The sequence below is a fragment of the Perca flavescens genome, chromosome 21 (assembly GCF_004354835.1).
Source record: "Perca flavescens isolate YP-PL-M2 chromosome 21, PFLA_1.0, whole genome shotgun sequence".
Classification (NCBI taxonomy): Eukaryota; Metazoa; Chordata; class Actinopteri; order Perciformes; family Percidae; genus Perca; species Perca flavescens.
Genome location: NC_041351.1, coordinates 10239816 through 10259814, shown reverse-complemented (window position 1 = coordinate 10259814; position 19999 = coordinate 10239816). Strand labels below are relative to the sequence as shown.

The 19999-nt window shown below is 41.2% G+C and overlaps 1 protein-coding gene across 1 annotated transcript in view; it reads left to right on the top strand.

Moving 5' to 3' along the window:
- The first annotated feature begins 216 nt into the window (after positions 1–216).
- Positions 217–19999, top strand: part of nrxn1a (neurexin 1a) — a 59008-nt gene continuing 39225 nt past the window's right edge. Inside the window, exons 1-2 of the mRNA XM_028567491.1 lie at positions 217–1586; positions 8788–8817. Coding sequence (XP_028423292.1) covers positions 854–1586; positions 8788–8817 — 763 coding nt within the window. The 5' untranslated portion in view covers positions 217–853. The remainder of the gene's footprint in view (positions 1587–8787; positions 8818–19999) is intronic.

Below are 19999 nucleotides of genomic sequence, written 5' to 3'. Positions count from 1 at the left end.
GTGTGTGAGCACAAAAATGCATGAGAGTGAGTAATTTGAGAATAATAGCAGGCTTGGCTTGTGTATGCTGTGTGTGCGTGTGTGTGTGTGTGTGTATGTGTGTATGTGTGTGAGACCCTGGTTGATTGTGCCATCTCTGTTCTCTCTGTAGGTTGCTGGAGAGAGAGATGATGACGTGGCAGTGAAAGACACAGACCTCACTCGCACACACTCATACTGACATACACACACACACACACAGACACACACACACGCACATACACACACATATTTGCCCACACACACTCAAGTCTTGCCCTACTAAGACAAGGAGCAGGGGGAGAATATTCTGCCATGATGGTGTCATTTCTCTCCATTACCAATGTGTGAGCCACACACACACACACACACACACTCATACTCCGTTGGGAGTTGCCTTCATGGGGGATAAGGCCCTATCTAGGGCACAGAGATGGAGTTCGCATCCTATTCGTCACTTGTCTAGCACTCACGCAGATGCACACACAAATACACACACCTGGAATCTCATATGTCAGAAGTGAAGACTGAAAGACTAAATGGAGTGAAGACATTAAACATATCAGAGAAGACACCAACACTAGGCCAAGGCAAAAGAAGATTCCTCAAGTGTGCTGTAAGGACGGAGGGAGCTGCTGTTTGACCCCCTCCCTCGCTGGAGCTGTATTGTAGGAACCTCGACTACCAAGAAAGCAGGGTGCACCTGAGACACATAGCAAGTGTTTTACAAAGTGCCCTACAGTTGTCACCATGAGCTGTAGGCTAGAGGGAACACCCCAGCTCTAGCCTCTATCTCCTTCAGTGTGTGTGTGTGAGTGTGAGAGCGAGTGCGTGTATGAGTGTAATGGCTGTGTGTGTTTGGGCGGCAGCCCCCCTGGTCTTCCTGGGGCTGTGCCTGTGCAGCGTGGGGGGCCAGGCCCAAGGGGAGGTCCTGGAGTTTGGAGGGGTGTCCAGCCAGTGGGGGCGGTTCCCAGTGTGGAACGCCTGCTGCGAGAGTGTGCTGAGCTTCAGCCTGCGGACTCACAGCCAGGAGGGCCTTCTGCTCTACCTGGATGATGAGGGCTTCTGTGACTTCCTGGAGCTGCTGCTTCTCCATGGCCACCTCCGCCTGCGCTTCTCCATCTTCTGTGCTGAGCCGGCAGAGCTGCAATCAGGTGTGGCGGTGAGTGATGGGCACTGGCACGCAGTGCGTGTCAAGCGGGACTGGAGGAACACCTCGTTGGAGGTGGATGGGCGACTGGAGGGATGGGCGGAAGTGAAGAGCAAGAGAAGAGACATGACAGTATTCAGCCACACCTACATGGGCGGGGTGACGCCAGAGCTCCACTCCTCGCCACTGCGCCTCACATCCCCTTCGGTACGGGAACACCCTGCCTTTCGTGGCTGGATCACGGCGGTGAGCGTCAATGGCTCACTGGCGACGTTGGAAAGCTCAGAGGGCGTCACAGTAACAGCTGGCTGTGAGCCGGATCACCAGTGCCAAAACGGAGGGGTGTGCAGCGTGGTCAACGACCAGGCCGTCTGTGACTGCTCCAACACTGGTTACCAAGGCAACGACTGCAGCGAAGGTAAGGCCCAGAACCATGCTGACCCATCATATACATCTCATCCTTTACATACACACACATACACTTGAATACACACACATGTACAGTTCCATATCTCCAAATTACCTCCAACTCCAGACACCAGGTCCTTATGCGTAGACATCTATTTTTCCTTCACATCTTCACAGCTGCCTTCTACTGGTGCGTATGGACCAGCAGCCTTCACAAACAGTGCAAGACATGCATACTGATTATGTTAGATATTGATTTTTTATTGCTGCCAATGACTCTCAATTTAGTATGTACCTCCAGAACTCAGTGTTAAGCCTCCTCACAAGAAGTGGAGTCAGTTTAGTGAAGCTGGAGCTGAGAGTTGAGAAGAGCTGTTCTGAGCTGCAGTCAGACCGTCGAGCTTGAGAGTCTGGAGATCTGAGAAAAATTCCTCAAATTCACTGGAAACAGTTACCTGGCTAAGCCTTGGTGGGCTCACTTGGTGTGTGTGGCAAAACACAATAACCACATAGATCCAGTATAGATGTGGTTGTTGGCTTGTGTTGAGCGACTTTAATTGGAACTAGGCTAAGAGGCTGGAAATCAGTGGTTGTTATGTACATGGCTGACACCTGGCTGCGTGTGGTAATGGACTTGCATTGATTCTAGATGGCCTTCACAGGTGCAAAACATAGGTTGTTGAAATGAAGTGTGGAAAATCTATTGCCTGCCATTAATTTTAAACAGCTTGCAGCCTGTTAAGATGCTCTGTTTGTGTTTGTGTGAACGTAGCGTGTGTTGTTATGCATTATAAAAGAGGAAATAGTGTCCTCTCAGTAGTACTTTATAAATATGAAGAACTTTAACAATAAACAGCCTGATATAAGAATAAAACATTTATGTGGAAGAGGCAAATTATTTAATATCTCAACCCTTCATGAATACCCTCCCTTAATAATGTCAAACAAGCCCTTGGTTAATACAAGTGCCAATATACAGGGCACTCTAAGGATGGCCATTACAAAAATGAAACAGCTGCTTAATGAACTCAGCTACCTTGTTATGGCCAGTACTGCAAATGCTTTAATTTCCCACTGCTTAGTTGTGTGTGTCATCAGATTTGCTTCAGTTCATTCAAGAGCAAATCTGCATCCTTAATCAATAGCGCTCTCTACTCCTGTATGGGTTTTCTTCTTTTCGACGCCAAAGATACCTTTAAGCTTTGCCTCAGCGATTGATATTTTAATGACACCAATGCATCTGCCAAAAAAAATGGCAGAGTGGCCTTGCCGTACCACAATTTGTCACCGAGCTGACCTCACACTTCAACCAGCACCGCTGTCAGCATCACACCTCCTTTCAGCCACCCACCAAATCACACCCTAGCATTTAGTGGGCAGTGGGATGGCCTTGGTTACCATGGAGACAGGACTAATAGGGAGACCTCATGCCAGGAGTGTTTCTCCATCCTTACTCCGTTCTTCCGTCCTTCCTCTTCGGTCCTTCCTCCCTACCCCCATTCCTCAGCTCCTTGCTGCCCACAGCTGCCTCAGCTCGTAGTGACTTCAGGCATCATGTCTGCCACACAAATCTACTGTATTTACATGTTTGTGATGGTGAGTGAGTGAGTGTTTGTGTTTGTATGTTTATGTATGACAGGCATCCTTAAGGTGATAATGACCTGTATGTCTTGACCACTGGTCTTAATTTTTCAAGCAGATGGGGAAGGTAGCTGGTGCGTTATGCTTACTAGTACCAAAATGAGTTGTCGATTGACAGAGAAATAATTATTGATTTATGTAGAGTTGCAATGATTAGTCAATTAATTGATAAGATAGAAAATTAGAATTGATATTTTTTCAAGCAAAAATGCCAAACATTTGCTGGTGTGAATTTGATGCTTTTCTTTGTCATATATGATTGTAAACTAAATATCTTTGAGTTTCGGACCGATGGTTGAATAAATCAAACTATCTGAAGACATCAGTTTGGGCTGTGGAAAATCCTAACAATCATTTTTCAATAATGTATAGACAAAACAAGTAATTGATTCATTACTGCAGATCATGAAAATAATTGTTAGTTGCAGCCTCACATTTAAAGCGTAACTCTCGCCAAAATGCATCCTAGGGTATTTTTGTGAATGTACGTGAGTCAAACTTTAGTTTAAAAGCATGAGTAGGACCGAATCGCCACTTTTAAGATTCACCGTATTCTCGTTTTTGGGTCAAATGGCCTTTTGAATGGGAGTGATAGGGGCACTCTCATGCTAGTCTCAAAATAGCTATTTTTGAAATACTAGGAAGGCTCGACACAACATGAATGTGAATGAACAGACTCCATATGAGGCTCCTTTTTCAACTACAAGGTCAATATTGTTTTTCAATAACGACAAAACAACGACTTATCCGTGCAGTTATATGGAACTAAGCATTAGGAGCTTTCCGTCTTTACTCTCCTCCCTGTTACGTTGCATTCGGAAATCGATTGTTTTTGACTGATAAAATGGCTGCGGCCGGAAACAACAAGAGCTGCAGTGAGTTGCTCAAAAACTTTCTTTTTAGTAAATCTGTGTACACAAAAAATGTTGTCAATGCTTGCGTTAAGGTGTAGAGCTCCTGGTAATACTTGAAGCAAAGTTTAATGTTGTGTCGAGCCTTCCTAGTATTTCGAAAATAGCTATTTTGAGACTAGCATGAGAGTGCCCCTATCACTACCATTCAAAAGGCCATTTGACCCAAAAACAAGAATACGGTGAATCTTAAAAGTGGCGATTCGGGCCTAAATATGCTTTTAAACTAAAGTTTGACTCATGTACATTCACAAAAATACCCTAGGATGCATTTTGGCGAGAGTTACGCTTTAAGTTACTTATAAAACGAAAATGCCTTGTTTCAGCTTCAAAAAGGTGAGGATTTTCTGCTTTTCTCTGTTTTGTATTATTGCATATTGATTAACTTTGGGTTTTGGACAGTTGATCAAACAAAACAGAAGACCTCACCTTGTGCTCTGGGAAATAGTGAATGGCATTTTTCACTATTCTTTGGGCATTTCATAGATTAAGTTATCAATTGATAAATCTAAATCATTGACAGATTCATTGATAATTAAAACAATCATTATTTGCATTACCAGTGCTCGCTTCTGAATGAGGGGTGGAGTCTATATATTCACAAAGTGACAGGTGAAGCTATGATCTGCTCTCTGCCGAAACTTGGTGTAATCTTACTGTACGTGTCATCCAAGCCTGTCTAATCCAGTGGGCTGTTTTTCACTGCTGGTTAGATCAAATTGGGAGACACAGACAGCACTGACACACAGACATTACCTGCACAAACACATGTAACACAAACATGGACAACCACATTCATACAGTGTGCAGGCTCCAGCACCACCATTAGTCACAACACCACTGAGGTACCTAACAGCAGTGTAACGCTACTGGCTAAATGGGAGGTGCAGACATTTTACATAAAGGCTCTCACTAGATACAATACCTGCTTTGGACTGGCACTTTCTCGTACAACAAGAAGATACTTTTACCTTTTAAGGGGCTGTTTTACATTTTACATTTTAAATGTGATAGATGCCAAGTGTTGGTGTGTAGAACAAGTGCTAAAATCTTTTTTTTTTCACTTGGTAATAGTGGCCGGTGTTAGTAATAGTAGTCTAATTAAATGGTTCCAGTTAGGAGCTCTGCTTAGATGGATGTACACGGGGTGAGCAGTACTGTATTTGGTTGTAGTAATTTGCTATCATGTAAAATCATACAGCATTACCAGCATACTTTTTGCTTATATTCTGCATTGGCTTCTGAGAGTCACATTTCAAAGTTTACTGTAGGTGGAAATTGCTGCAGGGGTTATAGTATGATGGTGGAAATTGAGAGTAGCTTAATGGCTGGTTTTAAAAGGTTACTTCATGTCTTGTTTCTGTTACTCACTGGTGGTGATATTACGGTAATTCATGGACATTAGTTCAGGAAAGTGTTTCAAGGGGCGGAGCTATTCCAGTAAACTAGCAGCTTTTCAAACAGAAAGAAACAGCAGCAAATGTGGCTAGTTAACAAAATCATAAACCATGCACAACAGAGTGCAACAACATCTTAAGAGTATTCTCTATGCCTGGTTCTTATCTCATACTAACTGTCAAAAGAAATCTTTCTTACGGTGCACTAAGGCACTCTAGAGAAATTCAAAGGTTGTATCTTAGAGAAAGTGGATTGGATATGGAGTAGGAAATAAAAGCTCAGGTCAAAATCCCTCTTTGAATGAAGAACAAAATATTATGTTTTCAGCATGTAAGGTTCTGTGATCTGTCTCTTTAGACATGGGGATAACGTATGAGTCCATGAGTCACGCAGAGTCGGTAGGTTTATCTCTTATAGATATTTCTATTATTTTATACATATTATCCAAGTTATAGTATAAGTGTATCATGTGCCTATCTGTGTGTGGGTGTGTGTTCTGTTGGAAAGGTTTCGGTGCAGTTTAATTAGGGGAGATAGGAATTTGTGTGTTTAGGCCTCGGTCTCTAGCTGGAGTCAAACAGACGTCTGCCCTGACCGGTGTTCATGAAGACAGCAACCCCCTCACATTCTGCTGGTCGGAGGAAGGGGGACAGCCCATAGAAAATATATAGACATGTGACTTTTGAATATGTGCTGATAACTTGGTAGACACAAGGAATTCACAGTTGTGGGCCCGCATGTGAAGGCCAGCATGTGTATTTGTATATTTTAAGTGTTAACTTGATTTTATTGTCTCAGTAATTTATTTCAGTGCACTGATTAAGTGATCATCAAAAGAACACGCTCAAGAGGGATAGTTTAGAGTGCAAGGAAATTGGAATCAGAATCTGGGGTCTGAGTGCATGAGGTTTCAGATCCTTCATTTATCCATCATCAATAGTACCTTGAAAGTATTGTTTTATTTTGAACCTAGCAACCTCAGTGAAGCTGCACAATAAAGCTGAGATGAAATTATAACCCTCTGAAAATTAGAAAAGAAGTCTGTTATGAATTTTTAATAGAAAATGAGTATGCTTTGCTACAGGAAAAAATGGATCCTTAGGATCCCGTTTGAAGCCAGAAATAAGTAATTTGACTGTGGCAGTGCTAGTTCCCGTACAGTTTACAATTACACACTATCTACAAGGCTCCCTAATGATCCACTTTTATCCACACTCATATTTTTGCAGATTTCTGACAAGCTTGGGAACATTTGGAAAGTTATATAATACTATTATATACTGTGAGCTTTTTCTCCCCTGAAAGACACTGTATTACATCTTTCAAATCAGGAGGAAAAGGGTGTTCCAAAGCACAACAATATGTCAGTTTTGGAGAAAAAAATAAAAATTTGAGATATAGTGAATAGAGTTTGGGCATGGCTTTGCATAAATGTAATTACTGTCTAAGCCATTCTGCCCTCCAGTGAAGGCAGAGTGAACCTGGCTTGTTAGGCCTGGCCTGGCTTGCATTGTCCTTGAGGGCAAATTGCTGTTAGCATGCTAATGGCTCCACCTGTTTCTGCCATGCTACTAGCACAAGGGCAGAGGCAAGGAAACAGAATACACACACTTACACACATACGCGCACACACTTTCACATGCACACAAACACACACACACACACACACACACACACACACACACACACACAGTCCCAGTATTGAACCATGCATGCTCCTCGCATTCCTGCACTGCTAATTCATCCCTACATATTTTGTATTTTCCTGCTATTTCACATCATTATTACTGGCATATTCAATGTTAGTGTATTTGTGTCTGTATGCGTGAAAGACAGAGAGAGTAAGTGAGGGGTTGTGAGACTGTGTGTGTGTGTGTGTGTGTGTGTGTGTGTGTGTGTGTGTGTGTGTGTGTGTGTGTGTGTTGCATGCTATCTGTCGGGGGGCTCTGGAGAGAGGAAGCGGCTGCAAGGTAAGTTCTGGGGTAAACGGCTCCTGAATCCAAACATACAGGTAGGAAAGTATATTTTCGCCAACACCCCCTCCTCTGTATCTACAAGTGTGGGTGGGTATGAGTGTGTGCTCATATGTAAGTGTATATGTACACGTGGAGTCATACAGAGAGATTGTGCATTTTTTAAATGCAACATTTTATATATATATATATATATATATATATATATATATATATATATACATACAGACAAACCTCAGTTTTGGCTACCAGTGCAGCATGGTATCCATTGTGACGTTTGCGTGGACTTTGCATGTATATAACCACGGTAACCCTGGACAGGTGTGCATGTACAGTAAGTAGCCATGGTAACCCAAGGGCTTAGCATGCATGTTAATGAATGTCTGTCTCTCTCTCTCCTCGCCCGGACGTGACACCTTTCCAGAGCACAGCTACACTCCAGGTAGGTTGCACTTCTATCTATCTGTCTTTCTCTCCCTTCCTTCTATGTCTGTCTAATTTAAGTTTCTCCTTCTGCTCTTTATTCAAACATCTCTTTCTTTGCTTCTCTATCTGACTCCCTCTTTTCCATGTTCTTAAATGTATTCTTAAATACACTTAAATTAATTAAATTAAATTAATTCTTACATTTATTTAGCTCTATAACCATCTTATGTTCACCATTCCACTCTACTCTCTCCCATTTATATATTTCTCATGTCAGTCTTTCACATTCTTCTTTCTGGCCTTCTTGTTCTCATTACATCTTCTATTGTGGAAATACAGGTCAAGGTAGCCAGCGTAAATGTATGTTGGTCTGTGTGGGTGTGTAGGGGTTGGATGCTGACATCTGGTAAGTTCCACATCCCATGTGCAATCATCTGAAGTGGCTCTTGCCTGAAGGTTACAGAGACATAATGTAGGCACAAACTAGTACTGTACTGTATACGACTGGCTGTGTGCGTACGTCGTCTATGTGCGTACCTGTTTGTGCGTAGGAATGCAGCCTAGGATGAGTAAGTGTCTTCAAAGCGAGTTAGAGGACTTGTACACACACATGCACACCCACTTTTACACAGAGAACATTAGCCTTCACCAGTATGTCAAACTCCTGTATCACAAAAACACATATATTCACACACACACACACACACACACACACACACACACACACACACACACACACACACATATACACACACACACACACACACACACACACACACACACACACACACACACACACACACACACACTTCAACCCCCATGATCCTCTGCTGTGCTGACTGTGCTCTTGTCTTCTTTTAAGGTCTGGCACACCTGATGATTGGCGACCAAGGTATGGCCTCCTCTTACCTCACTTCCTGTTGTCCTCTGCTATACCATCACCCCCTACCTCCTCACCCCCACACTCACAACTCCCTGTATCCCTCCCTCACTTCATCACCACCTGGCGCAGGAGGAAGTTGTCTCTCTAGGCACTGAACTAAGGTCAGTTTTTGTTCTGTAATTGAGATTTCCTTGTTTTAAAATGGTCCCATTTGGTCTTATCAAGTTTTAATTTAAACCAAAATGACAACTTGGGCATTTACAGTGGAGCAATTACATAATAATAACTGAAATATGGCCTTACATTTTTTGGTTTGATTTATGAAGCGAGTGATGAGCCTGAGAGCAACTTCTGCTGGGACATATACTATAATCATGGCTGCTGATGTGGGAGGGCGTAATGGGAGAGTTTAGACGGCTGCGGCTTGACCGTGCTTGGCTTGGTTAGACTTGGCAGGGCACCAGGTCGTGGAAATGGAGCTAAGGGCCGACTGATCGACTGACTCCATGGATGGTTTGAATTGGTCTTTACTCTTCCACCTCATTTCATTTTCTCTCATCTGTATGTAAGAGTTTGATTGAGAGGATGGGAATGTTTAGTGTGTGTGCATGCATGATGCATACGTATGTGTGCATGAGTGCTTTTACTTTATGGTTTGAATCAATAACTGTGGAAGTTTTCATAGGAACACTCCACATTCATCCATGGCTTTTTATCGTCTTACATGCATTTTTCGCTCTGCCGTCGCTGGGTCCTCACATGGGCCCCTGCTCATACATTGGCGAGCACATGTGATTCTGCAAAGCTTTTTATACCTCAACCCCTAAGTTGTTCAGTGTTTTTTATCACAGCCCCCCAAAAAGTGCCACTATTCTGCCTTTTTTGTTCACTGATGAACAAAACTCACAATGCCACCTCTCTCTTCTTGCCCTCTTTTCTCCTATTTCCTTCCTCTGTTTCTTCTTTCTAAATGTTTGGGACACCACCCTCTGTGAATTTAGGAAAACTCAGAGGTACCCCACCCCCCTGATTTTTTTTTATGTGTATGGCTAATGGGGTGTTCTGGGTCGTGTTGTAGTTGAATGTATTAACAGGCTCTTGTATGTATGGTAATGCAGACCTTTAGAGCCGTTCGGTTTCAAGTTCTCATTTTCGGTTGCTATTATATTGGAATGTTTCATTTTTGGTAAGGTAAGCTGTTGATGCATGTGTGTGTGAGCGTGCTCATATTAAGCGTGCATGCATGCGTGCGAATGATTTGTAGCTCCGGCATACAGTGCTTTTGAAAATCTGAAGGTAGGTGCTGCTGGATTGGTCAGCTCTGCATGGCGCTGATGAATACACTGATTGACCCACATAAAGACAGGCCTGACCGTGACAGGCTGATCTGTCTCTATTGTGCTCTTTGATTGGATGAGAGAGGACATGATGGCGGCTGTCTCCCATTGTGACAGGCCGCCATATATTTGCTGAAATGTGCTATTTGATAAAATGTTCATCCAAGCTGGTGGATAAAAAAATATCTTGAAAAGAGCACAAATTACTTCTTCATCCATCTATCACAGTGAGGCATCTCTATTCTCACAAGTATATTTCTATCTGAGCATTTTTGTTATGTTTTGATTGCTAAGTAAGCTTCTTGTGCTGGAGTTTCTGCCTTAAAATGTCTGGCATGAATCATCCAGGTGGCAGTGAAAATGTAATTGCTTCATCTGGCTTATGCTCAGCAATTTAAATCACCTACTTAAAGACCGAGATGTATTAACATATGTTTCCAGCATTATTACACAATGTATTCAGTGTATTTGTGTATAGTGGATGCCCTCACTATTACGGATGTTTGGATTGTGATAGGCTGAATGTAGAGCTGTGGCTGATTTCTTTTCTTTTCTCTTTTTTTTTTTAAATCTTTGAAGTCTCTTTCAGAAACTGTACACATGGAAAAGCTGTGTGTGCATGTGTGTTTGTGCAAGTGTGTTTTTGCTCTGCATACTGAGGAGTAAAGGCTGTCAAATGGTGCAGACGAAGCCTAGCTTAGGTTAGCTCAGCGTAAAGAGGCTTTTTGAGGAGCCTGCAAAGCTGAAATGAGTTTCTTTGTGTGTGTGTGTGTGTGTGTGTGTGTGTGTGTGTGTGTGTGTGTGTGTGTGCGCGTGCGCGTGCGCGTGCGCGTGCATGCTGGAAAAATTGAGAAAAAGCGACTGTGCCTGTAAGAGAAGAGCTAAAGGAATAAATGATAGAGGAAGTAGAGAGGGAAAGAGGAAGCGAGTGAGAGATAAAGTGAGTCGTCTTCTCTCCTGTGATGTAGAGCAACTGCCTGTATCTGCAAAGGGACAGTGGTGCTCCCGTCTGCCCTCCCAGCCCAGTCATTCTGCAAGGGACATCAGCCCTGATGGGGAGCCCTGGACCTTTCCCCTCCTTCATAAAACACAGCTATCATTCTCCCTGGAAACGATACCCACAGATCACTAATCACTTTGAGTGGGTGAAAATGCACGAATTGTGGAGGGAAGAAAGAAAAGAGGGAGCCAAATTGGATTTTCATAAGTATTGAGCAGCCAAAGGAAGAGGGGGAAATGGATTTTTTTTCCCTTTTTTTAAAAGTATTGAGCAGCAATAATCTGGATGGAAAATGGATGGAAAATGTGCTGAGCAGATTTTGCCTTTTCTCTTCTCTCTGTCTGGCCAAGAATAGACCGTGAAGGGTCCTGGGTGTATGAGTGATTGTAAGTTCTGAATAGGATTGAGAAGTGGCTCTTGGGCGTAATTGGCAGCAATGCTCGTTATGATTAAATTATATATTTATAGCTTAAGGGGGTTTATCCGGTTAATAACAGTTGTTTGTCTGCATATCCAAGTGTTCTCAATATCAATCAAACAATCTGTGCACGGCACAGACAAGTGGTCAGCCTCGCTTGAAGTGACCTTTACACACACGCTTACTGTACGTGAACGGACGGACAAACAGACACTCACACACACACGATAACCTTTAGAGAGTGCCCGCTGAGTAGGTGAGTGAGTGTGTGTTCAGTGTAAATATGCATGAGTAAGGCTGCCTGCACATATTCTTCACGGTCAGTGGATGAAGGCAGGACAGAGAATGAGGTGTATGTGTGTCTGTATGTTTGTGTGTGTGTGCATGCGTATCTTGTGTGAGGGCATGAGTGCGTGTTCAGGGGAGGTGGATTTTGAGTCATAACTTGTGACTCATAAAGCGTCGGCAATCAAAGCGCCTCATTTTAACACATTGTCTTATGGCAAAAACACACAGATGGACGCACAGTCCGCTACACACACACACACACACACACACACACACACACACACACACACACACACACACACACACAAACATGTTTAGTGTCACACTCTTTGGATTTCTCTTGAAAGTGCCTCTTTTGTTTTTGTCCCTACACCTCACTCTCATTTTCTCCCCGACATACACATGTGCGTGCTATTCCTCACAAAACAAACATTTGCACACACGCAGAGGACGGGCTCCATGCTGACTTCACCATATGTGGTGTTGGGAGTGGTAGCAGAAGCCAAGACAAGAGGAACCAGTCAGTACCAGCAAAGTACAGCATGTCTCCTACCTCTTACTCATCATCATCTAACATTCATAATAAATCACACTAGGAATGATTATTCTTTAATAAATATAGGCACTGATACTAAATTAGAAAACATTTTTGTTATTTCAATTATTAATAATAATGATTAATTAATATTATTATATCATTTCTCAATTTATCTTTCTCAGGTGTTGTTTTTTCGATAAATTATGATTTTTTCGATATATATATAATAATATATATATTATATATTATATATATCAAACAAATCATAATTTTATATATATATATATATATATATATATATATATATATATATACATACAATACAGGCCAAAAGTTTGGACACACCTTCTCATTCAATGTGTTTCTAGTGTGACTATTTACATTGTAGATTCTCACTGAAGGCATCAAAACTATGAATGAACACATATGGAATTATGTACTTAACAAAAAAGTGTGAAATAACTGAAAACATGTCTTATATTTTAGATTCTTCAAAGTAGCCACCCTTTGCTTTTTTTAATAGCGCTGCAAACCCTTGGTGTTCTCTCATTGAGCTTCATGAGGTAGTCACCTGAAATGGTTTTCACTTCACAGGTGGGCTTTGTCAGGGTTCATTAGTGGAATTTTTTCCCTTATTAATAAAAAAAGCAAAGGGTGGCTACTTTAAAGAATCTAAAATATAAGGCATGTTTTCAGTTATTTCACACTTTTTTGTTAAGTACATAATTCCACATGTGTTCATTCATAGTTTTGATGCTTTCAGTGAGAATCTCATGTCATGAAATAGTCATGAAAATAAAGAAAACGCATTGAATGAGAAGGCATGTCCAAACTTTTGGCCTGTACTGTATATACATTTATACCTCTTCAAAATGCCAAACATTCACTGATGCCAGCTTCTCAAATGTGAAGATTTCCTGTTTTTTAAATTTGAAATAATTTAGGGCCGCAGATATTGATTATTTTTTATAATTAATTAATCTGCCGATAATTTAATCAGTCAATACATATTTTTGTTTATGAAATGTCAGAAATGTGGGAAAAATGCCCATTATCATCTCCCACAGCCCCAGTTGATGTTTTCCAGTGAATGTCTTGTCTGTCCAACGAGCAGTCAAAACCCCCAAATATTCTACTATCATGAATGACAAAGAAACGCATCAAATCCTAGCATATATATTGTTTATTCGATCATTCATTGCAGCTCTAATATCATTGTAAATAAAATATTTTTTTGGTCTGGCCCTGTTGGTTCATTGTTGGTCATTTGAAAACGTCACCTTGGACTCAGGCCACTTGTGATGGGTATTTTTGTTACTATATTCTGACATTTTATAGACTAAACAATTAATTAGTTAATTGGGAAAAAAATAATAAACCAATTAATCAACATCTAACTACTTGTAACTAATCCTGTAGAGCAATGAAGGAAGTTGCCTTATGTTTGTGCCATAAGGTGAAGTTAATTGCCCATGTGGCTTATGTAGTATATATAGTATTTTTTCATTGTATCCAGTAAATGTTACTCTTTTAAAATAACAAATCATTTGTTTGCATTTTCCAGAATTCTATACATGCTAATGACATATGCAAAATTATCTAAGCCTTAAAGGAAATACTGTAATATACGGTATATTTGTCAATAAAATATATTTGTCAGACACACATTAGCCATTGTAGCTGTAACGTTTACATCATTTAGCAAGACGGGCAAGTGAGCAGCACTCAACCCGAGGTGAGAGAGCCGCTTGGTGTTAAGAGGCAAGTGTCTGGTGATTGGCTGCCTGCCCGACTGACTGGCATGAATTTGGCTCCTGATGGCCACATCTTGAGCTGTGAATAACAAAAAACTGTTAAAAAACGAAGTTGTGCCCCCTCTGGCCACCAGCAGTGACAATGCAATTGCAACAAAGTTTTGACTGTAAAATGCACAATTTTTCTAGATGTACCCTTTCCACTAATGGGACTAATTCTGCCTCTACTCTCCGCTACTAACACCCATTACAGTTCTGTAATACAACTCTCATTAATGCTTAACACCCATGCAGCTCTTGTAATGAAAGTCACAGCACAGCATACAGAGCTCTACCCCCACTTTATCAGGGAGATGCACAGTTACAGAACTCACCATGAGAAATGTGAAGCAATCCCACTAGTAAATGTACACATTTACTAGTAATTGTATGCAATTACCATCCTGTTAGCAAGTACACATTAACATATTTGCACATTCAACACAACACTAATAGGAAACACGCAAAGGCCATGCAACCTGTAATCGCCTAAAAATAAAGACTTCAAACGGACTCCCCATTTACAGAGGATGAAGGGAAAATATAGAGCGGAGGCTGGCTACAAGTGCGTAAGGGAGGGCGGGAGGAGGGGTGGGCAGGAAAGGGTAAAGGAGTGTAGAAAAGTGATGGTGAGGAAAGATAGGAGCGCGTTCAGAAAGTGGGAAAAGAAAGGTGGAAAGAGAAGGTCGGAGACAGGAAGGGAGATAAGACTGCAGCGTTTCTCAGCAGGGACGCTGGATCTCTCCTTGAGCTCCCCGACTTGACACAGTCTCGCATCAGCCAGGATGGTATTCATCAGTGATGCAGATACGTCATACTCACACACATACACACACTTACACTCCCTTTTTAGAAAGAAAGAGAAAGAAACAGGCAAGTCGGTGCTCCAATTGTCTCGTACCTGTTCTAGCTATTTCCATTGTGTCTGCGTGGGTGCGGAGGGTAGTGGCCCAATTGGCGATTCACTCCAGTACCCCATCTGGCATTTGAAGTTCATTTCTTTGCTGTTTGCGAAAAACAAGAACAAACACATGAACAAGAATACACACACTTGCACTCACAGGCGTTGCACACATACACACACAGACACAAACACTCATTTACTCGTGGTGCTTGTCTGGAATAACTACGACAACTGAAATAGAAACCAATCATTAAAAACCCATTACATTACCTTTATGAAAATAGGTCTTTATGCTCTTGTTATTTGTTAACAACCTGCTGTAACGGGTTTCATTAGGTATGTGTTTGTTAGTGTGACACAGCATGTGTGTGTGTGTGTGTGTCTGTGTGTGTGCGGTGTGTGTGTGCGTGTGTGTGTGTGTGTGTGTGTGTGTCTAACACGGATGAAACAGACTCTGATCTTATCCAGCTTAAATACACTGTTCTGCCTGCATACATTGTCATGGAAACAAACCGGTTTCCCTGGGTACCAGAGAGAAGGCCAAATTCGAGAGAGAGAAAGAAAGATAAGCAAAGATAAAACAAACAAAAAGGGACAAGAAATAAAGATTGAACATAATGGCAGGAAGTGCGCTGTTGATTGTTTTTTCTTAAAAACGAAATTTGAAGGGGTTAACAATATAAGGTATTATTAAGTTATGATCTGTTTGTGCCTCAAGGAAATTCACTTGAAAAAGACCATGTCTGCTCAAAAACAATTTTAACTTTAATTTATGTTGTATGTACCAAGCAAAAATACTCTTTCTGACTATTTTTCATCACTGTAAATTTAATATATTTGGGTTTTGAAGACATCACGTTGGACTCTCGAAAATTGCTACCGACATTTTTTCCTATTTTATGTTGATTATACTGTATTTTCGTTGAAGCATAAAATGAACTACTACCTTGACAATCATTTTTCAAGTAAAATATGCCCAAAATGTTATGTTTCCAGCTTCACTTAAATATATATTTGAGTGTTTTGTCAGACAAAACAAAAAATTTGGTGAAATCATCTTAGGCTTTGAGAAATTGTGATCGGCATTTTGACACTGGTTGCTGTTTAAAAGACAAAACAATGAATCAGTTAACCAAGAAAAAAATCCTGCAGATTAAAGATGCAGTAGGTAAGGCTAACTTTATGTCATATTTGCTGAAACTGACCCTATGTTCCAGTAGAACTATATGAAGCTGTTAATTAAAAAAATTGAAAATAAATCTGGCTCCTCTGGCACCACCTACAGCCTGTAGTGCGATATGCAAAAATCCACCGCTCCATGTTCAGATGCACCAATCAGGGCCAGGGGGGGGTCTAACTGCGTGTCAATCACTGCTCATGCACACACATTCATTCTCCCTTGTGGGGGAAGGGGCTTAGGAGACCATTTGGGCTTGAGGCAGAAAGGGGGGAGGGACTGAGAAGTTGTCGATGTTCACATTCTTTGGCTAAATCCTGGATCTTCTTTGGCTAAATCCTGGATCTTCTTCCTACCTACAGCACCTTTAATAGATTATGAAATTATTTGTTAACGTTGTGTTTTTTAAACTGTATATCTTATGTTGAAAATGAATGCCTTCAATTTAACAGCAAAACAAGAAATAAGAGTTTAACGTTGCAGACAGCCAATATGTCACTTGTGTCCTGACAGTAATATCCCTATATTGCTCCCTTGGCTGTGATGTGATAGCCCAGTTGGTTTCAAAGCCAGATGCTGTATATCACTGAATAGAGATGGAAACGGCAGTCGTAGCCTTTAGTGAACTTGGCTGTATGGATTTTTTACACTTTAACTTAATATAGAGACTATGCATATGTTAGCATACATTTACATACATTTCCTACACTGGTCATCTATCTGTATACTGTATGAGTGCATAGTTAATCCACCTGTCTGTTATTAAGGAGGTATGCTTTTATGCAGGATATTTGATTTTATGCGTGTGTGTGTGTGTGTGTGTGTGTGTGTGTGTGTGTGTGTGTGTGTGTGTGTGTGTGTGTGTGTGTGAGTGTGTGTGTGTGTGTGTGTGTGTGTGTGTACATTTGCGTGTGTGGACAGTCTGAGAGGAGCTGATAGCAGAACTGCATGGTGGGCTAAAAACGAGGTGCAGGGGAATTGCAGTGTGCTATCTCCAGAATGACAGGGCTGCCATGATTGAGGCTTGCTACACTAGGATTTAGATACACCAGCATTTTTTCTGTTTCGTTCTCTCTAGCCATCCATCCCTCACTCTCTGCCACTCCCTTTCCTTGTCTCTCTTTCTACCCCTCTACCTCTTTCTCTTCCATTTTGTGTTGCACATCTCAATGAGTTTCTCTGTCTCCCTTTTTTTATTCCTTCTTTCAAATTCCCCCCCATGCATCTTTCCCTTTTTCCTATAACCAGCATCTTTTCTACCATGCTCCCTCTATCAGGTGCTGTATAATGTAGGCTCCCCTGATGTGCTCCCAGCCTCCATCCGCCATTTTGATTCAGTACAGCTGTCCATGATAATGTACTGTTCACTCAATCACTCTTTCTCTCTCTCACTCTCGCCCTCTTTCTCCATCTATCTCTCTCTCTCTCTCACACACACACACACACACACACACACACACATACACACACAGAAACACACATGACATGCACAAACACATTCATATTTGCTGTAACACAGGTTTGCCATGGAAATGACAACTTAGTGTGTGAAATGTTTAGAAGGAAACCCATGAGAAGAGACGAAGCCAGATGAGACACACACACACACACACACACACACACACACACACACAAACACACACACACACACACACACACACACACACACACACACACACTCGCCATAAACACACAGAGAAATCCAAGTGATGTGTGTTTGATCGTCGGAGGGGCGGTACAGTTGCAGCTGGTCCCAGTAGCAGCAACCATCAGATCAGTTATTCACTCTCTCTCTCTCTCTCTCTCTCTCTCTCTCTCTCTCTCTCTCTCTCTCGCCCCCTCCTGTCTCCCCACAGGCTGCTTTTATATTAGTAGTTTAATGATAGCCTTCAAAGTCTAATGCTGATCATCCTCCATCTTTAGATTCTTGCCTGTTTCCACTGTAGCCTCCATAATTAATAATTTCTTAACTAGTTCCTTGCACATTTTCCTGGTGATTTCTTACATAATTTTCGCTCTCCCTCCTTTTCTTTCTTGTCTCTCCTCTCCTTCGTTCCTTTCCTTTCCTGTCCTTTAGTAAATTAATTTAAACAGATAGTCTCAGTGAGATCAAGATCTGTTTTTCAAGGGAGTGCTGAGAAAAAGAAAAACATTTTCAGCTAGATAAGGCTTGCAACTAAAGGTTATCATCAGTATCCCTTTAACTGTTTCTTATTACGGAGCCCCAGACATGACATCCGAAAAAAATGAAATACTGATTTGTGGCCACAATATACTAATTTGTGGCCACAAAATAGTATTTTGGGGATAACGATGTAGCCTAACTATAATGCGGGTAGTTATGTCATCCCTTCACACTAATCTGGACACCAGAGTTCACCATATATTATAAGTACAGTAGCTGTTACAGTGGGGTCACATATTCTGACAGCTGCTACTTGTCAGATAATGGTGACCTGTTGTACTGGCTCTGTGATGATTCCAAATAAGAAAACATGTGTCCAGATTAGTCTGAAGGGATGACATAACTACCCCAAACAATATTTTGAAGTTTAATTCCTTTATTAAGCAGTACAGTGGGGTCACATATTCTGAAAATGTATCCAATGTGCTGGTCCATTATATATTTAGTTCTTTCTTTTCTTTATAGTAGAATATGATTATTTTAAGTTAATGTAGGTTTAGTGTAAGGTTTTAGGTAAGTTATTACAAATGCATACTCGTGCATGCAGTCACAAAGAAATACATGTTTAGAAACATTTCTGAGAAAATGTACATTAATGTATTTTATTTACTTTCAGATAAACATATGTTACTATGCCTGAGGTGGTTAATATGGTCACCAGCAGTTTATTCTTTCTCCTTAGGAAGCAATAACAAACCACAAATAATCATACAGCTTGCACCCGTGGATGTAATGTATTAATGTTTACGCCGTTTGGGTAGACACTGTTCTTCGCCTTCCATTGTCTACCACGCATGATGGGTCACAGCTTTCGGTGCAACACCGGCATCCAAGTCGTACAGTTTGCCGGTACAGCATTCAGGCTCTCAATATTCTGTTTAAATGCCTCTCGGTAATAACGATTCCTTGCAATACCAGGCTTTTTAGAATGTCTTTGTAACTCATTACCAGCCTAAAATACAATTCAATCAAATCATCTCTGTCCATGACTGCACCTTTAGATTGCTCTGGGTAGCCTATTTGCCCCACACAGGTATAGCAGAATTGCCCGCATTATAGATAGGCTACGTCATTATCCCCCAAATACTATTTTGTGGCCGCAAATTAGTACTTCGTGGCCACAAATTAGTATATTGTGGCCACAAATTAGCATTTCGTGGCCACAATTTCTTTCTTTTTTTTGGATGTCATGTCTAGGGCTGCGTAGTACAGTCAGAGCTCATATTCAACCACACAACCAGCCTGTAAAAACAATGGTCACAGCTAAAGAAGTACAAAGTCAGACAACCAAAGATCAGAAATAATCAGGAAACATCAACAAGGACTAATCTGCTAAACAGCTGATAATTAAGCTTTAAAATCTCTACAGGAAATTAAATAACCTAGTTTGAGAGATTCCTTTTTTTTCTTTTTTACTTACAAGCTTTATTTATCCATGTAGTGTCATAAGATCAGGGTCTCTTTTGCAATGAGCACAATTAAAAACATTTAGAGTCAGACTTTACAACCACACATCCAATCCACAATAAACCATTCATTAAACAACTAATA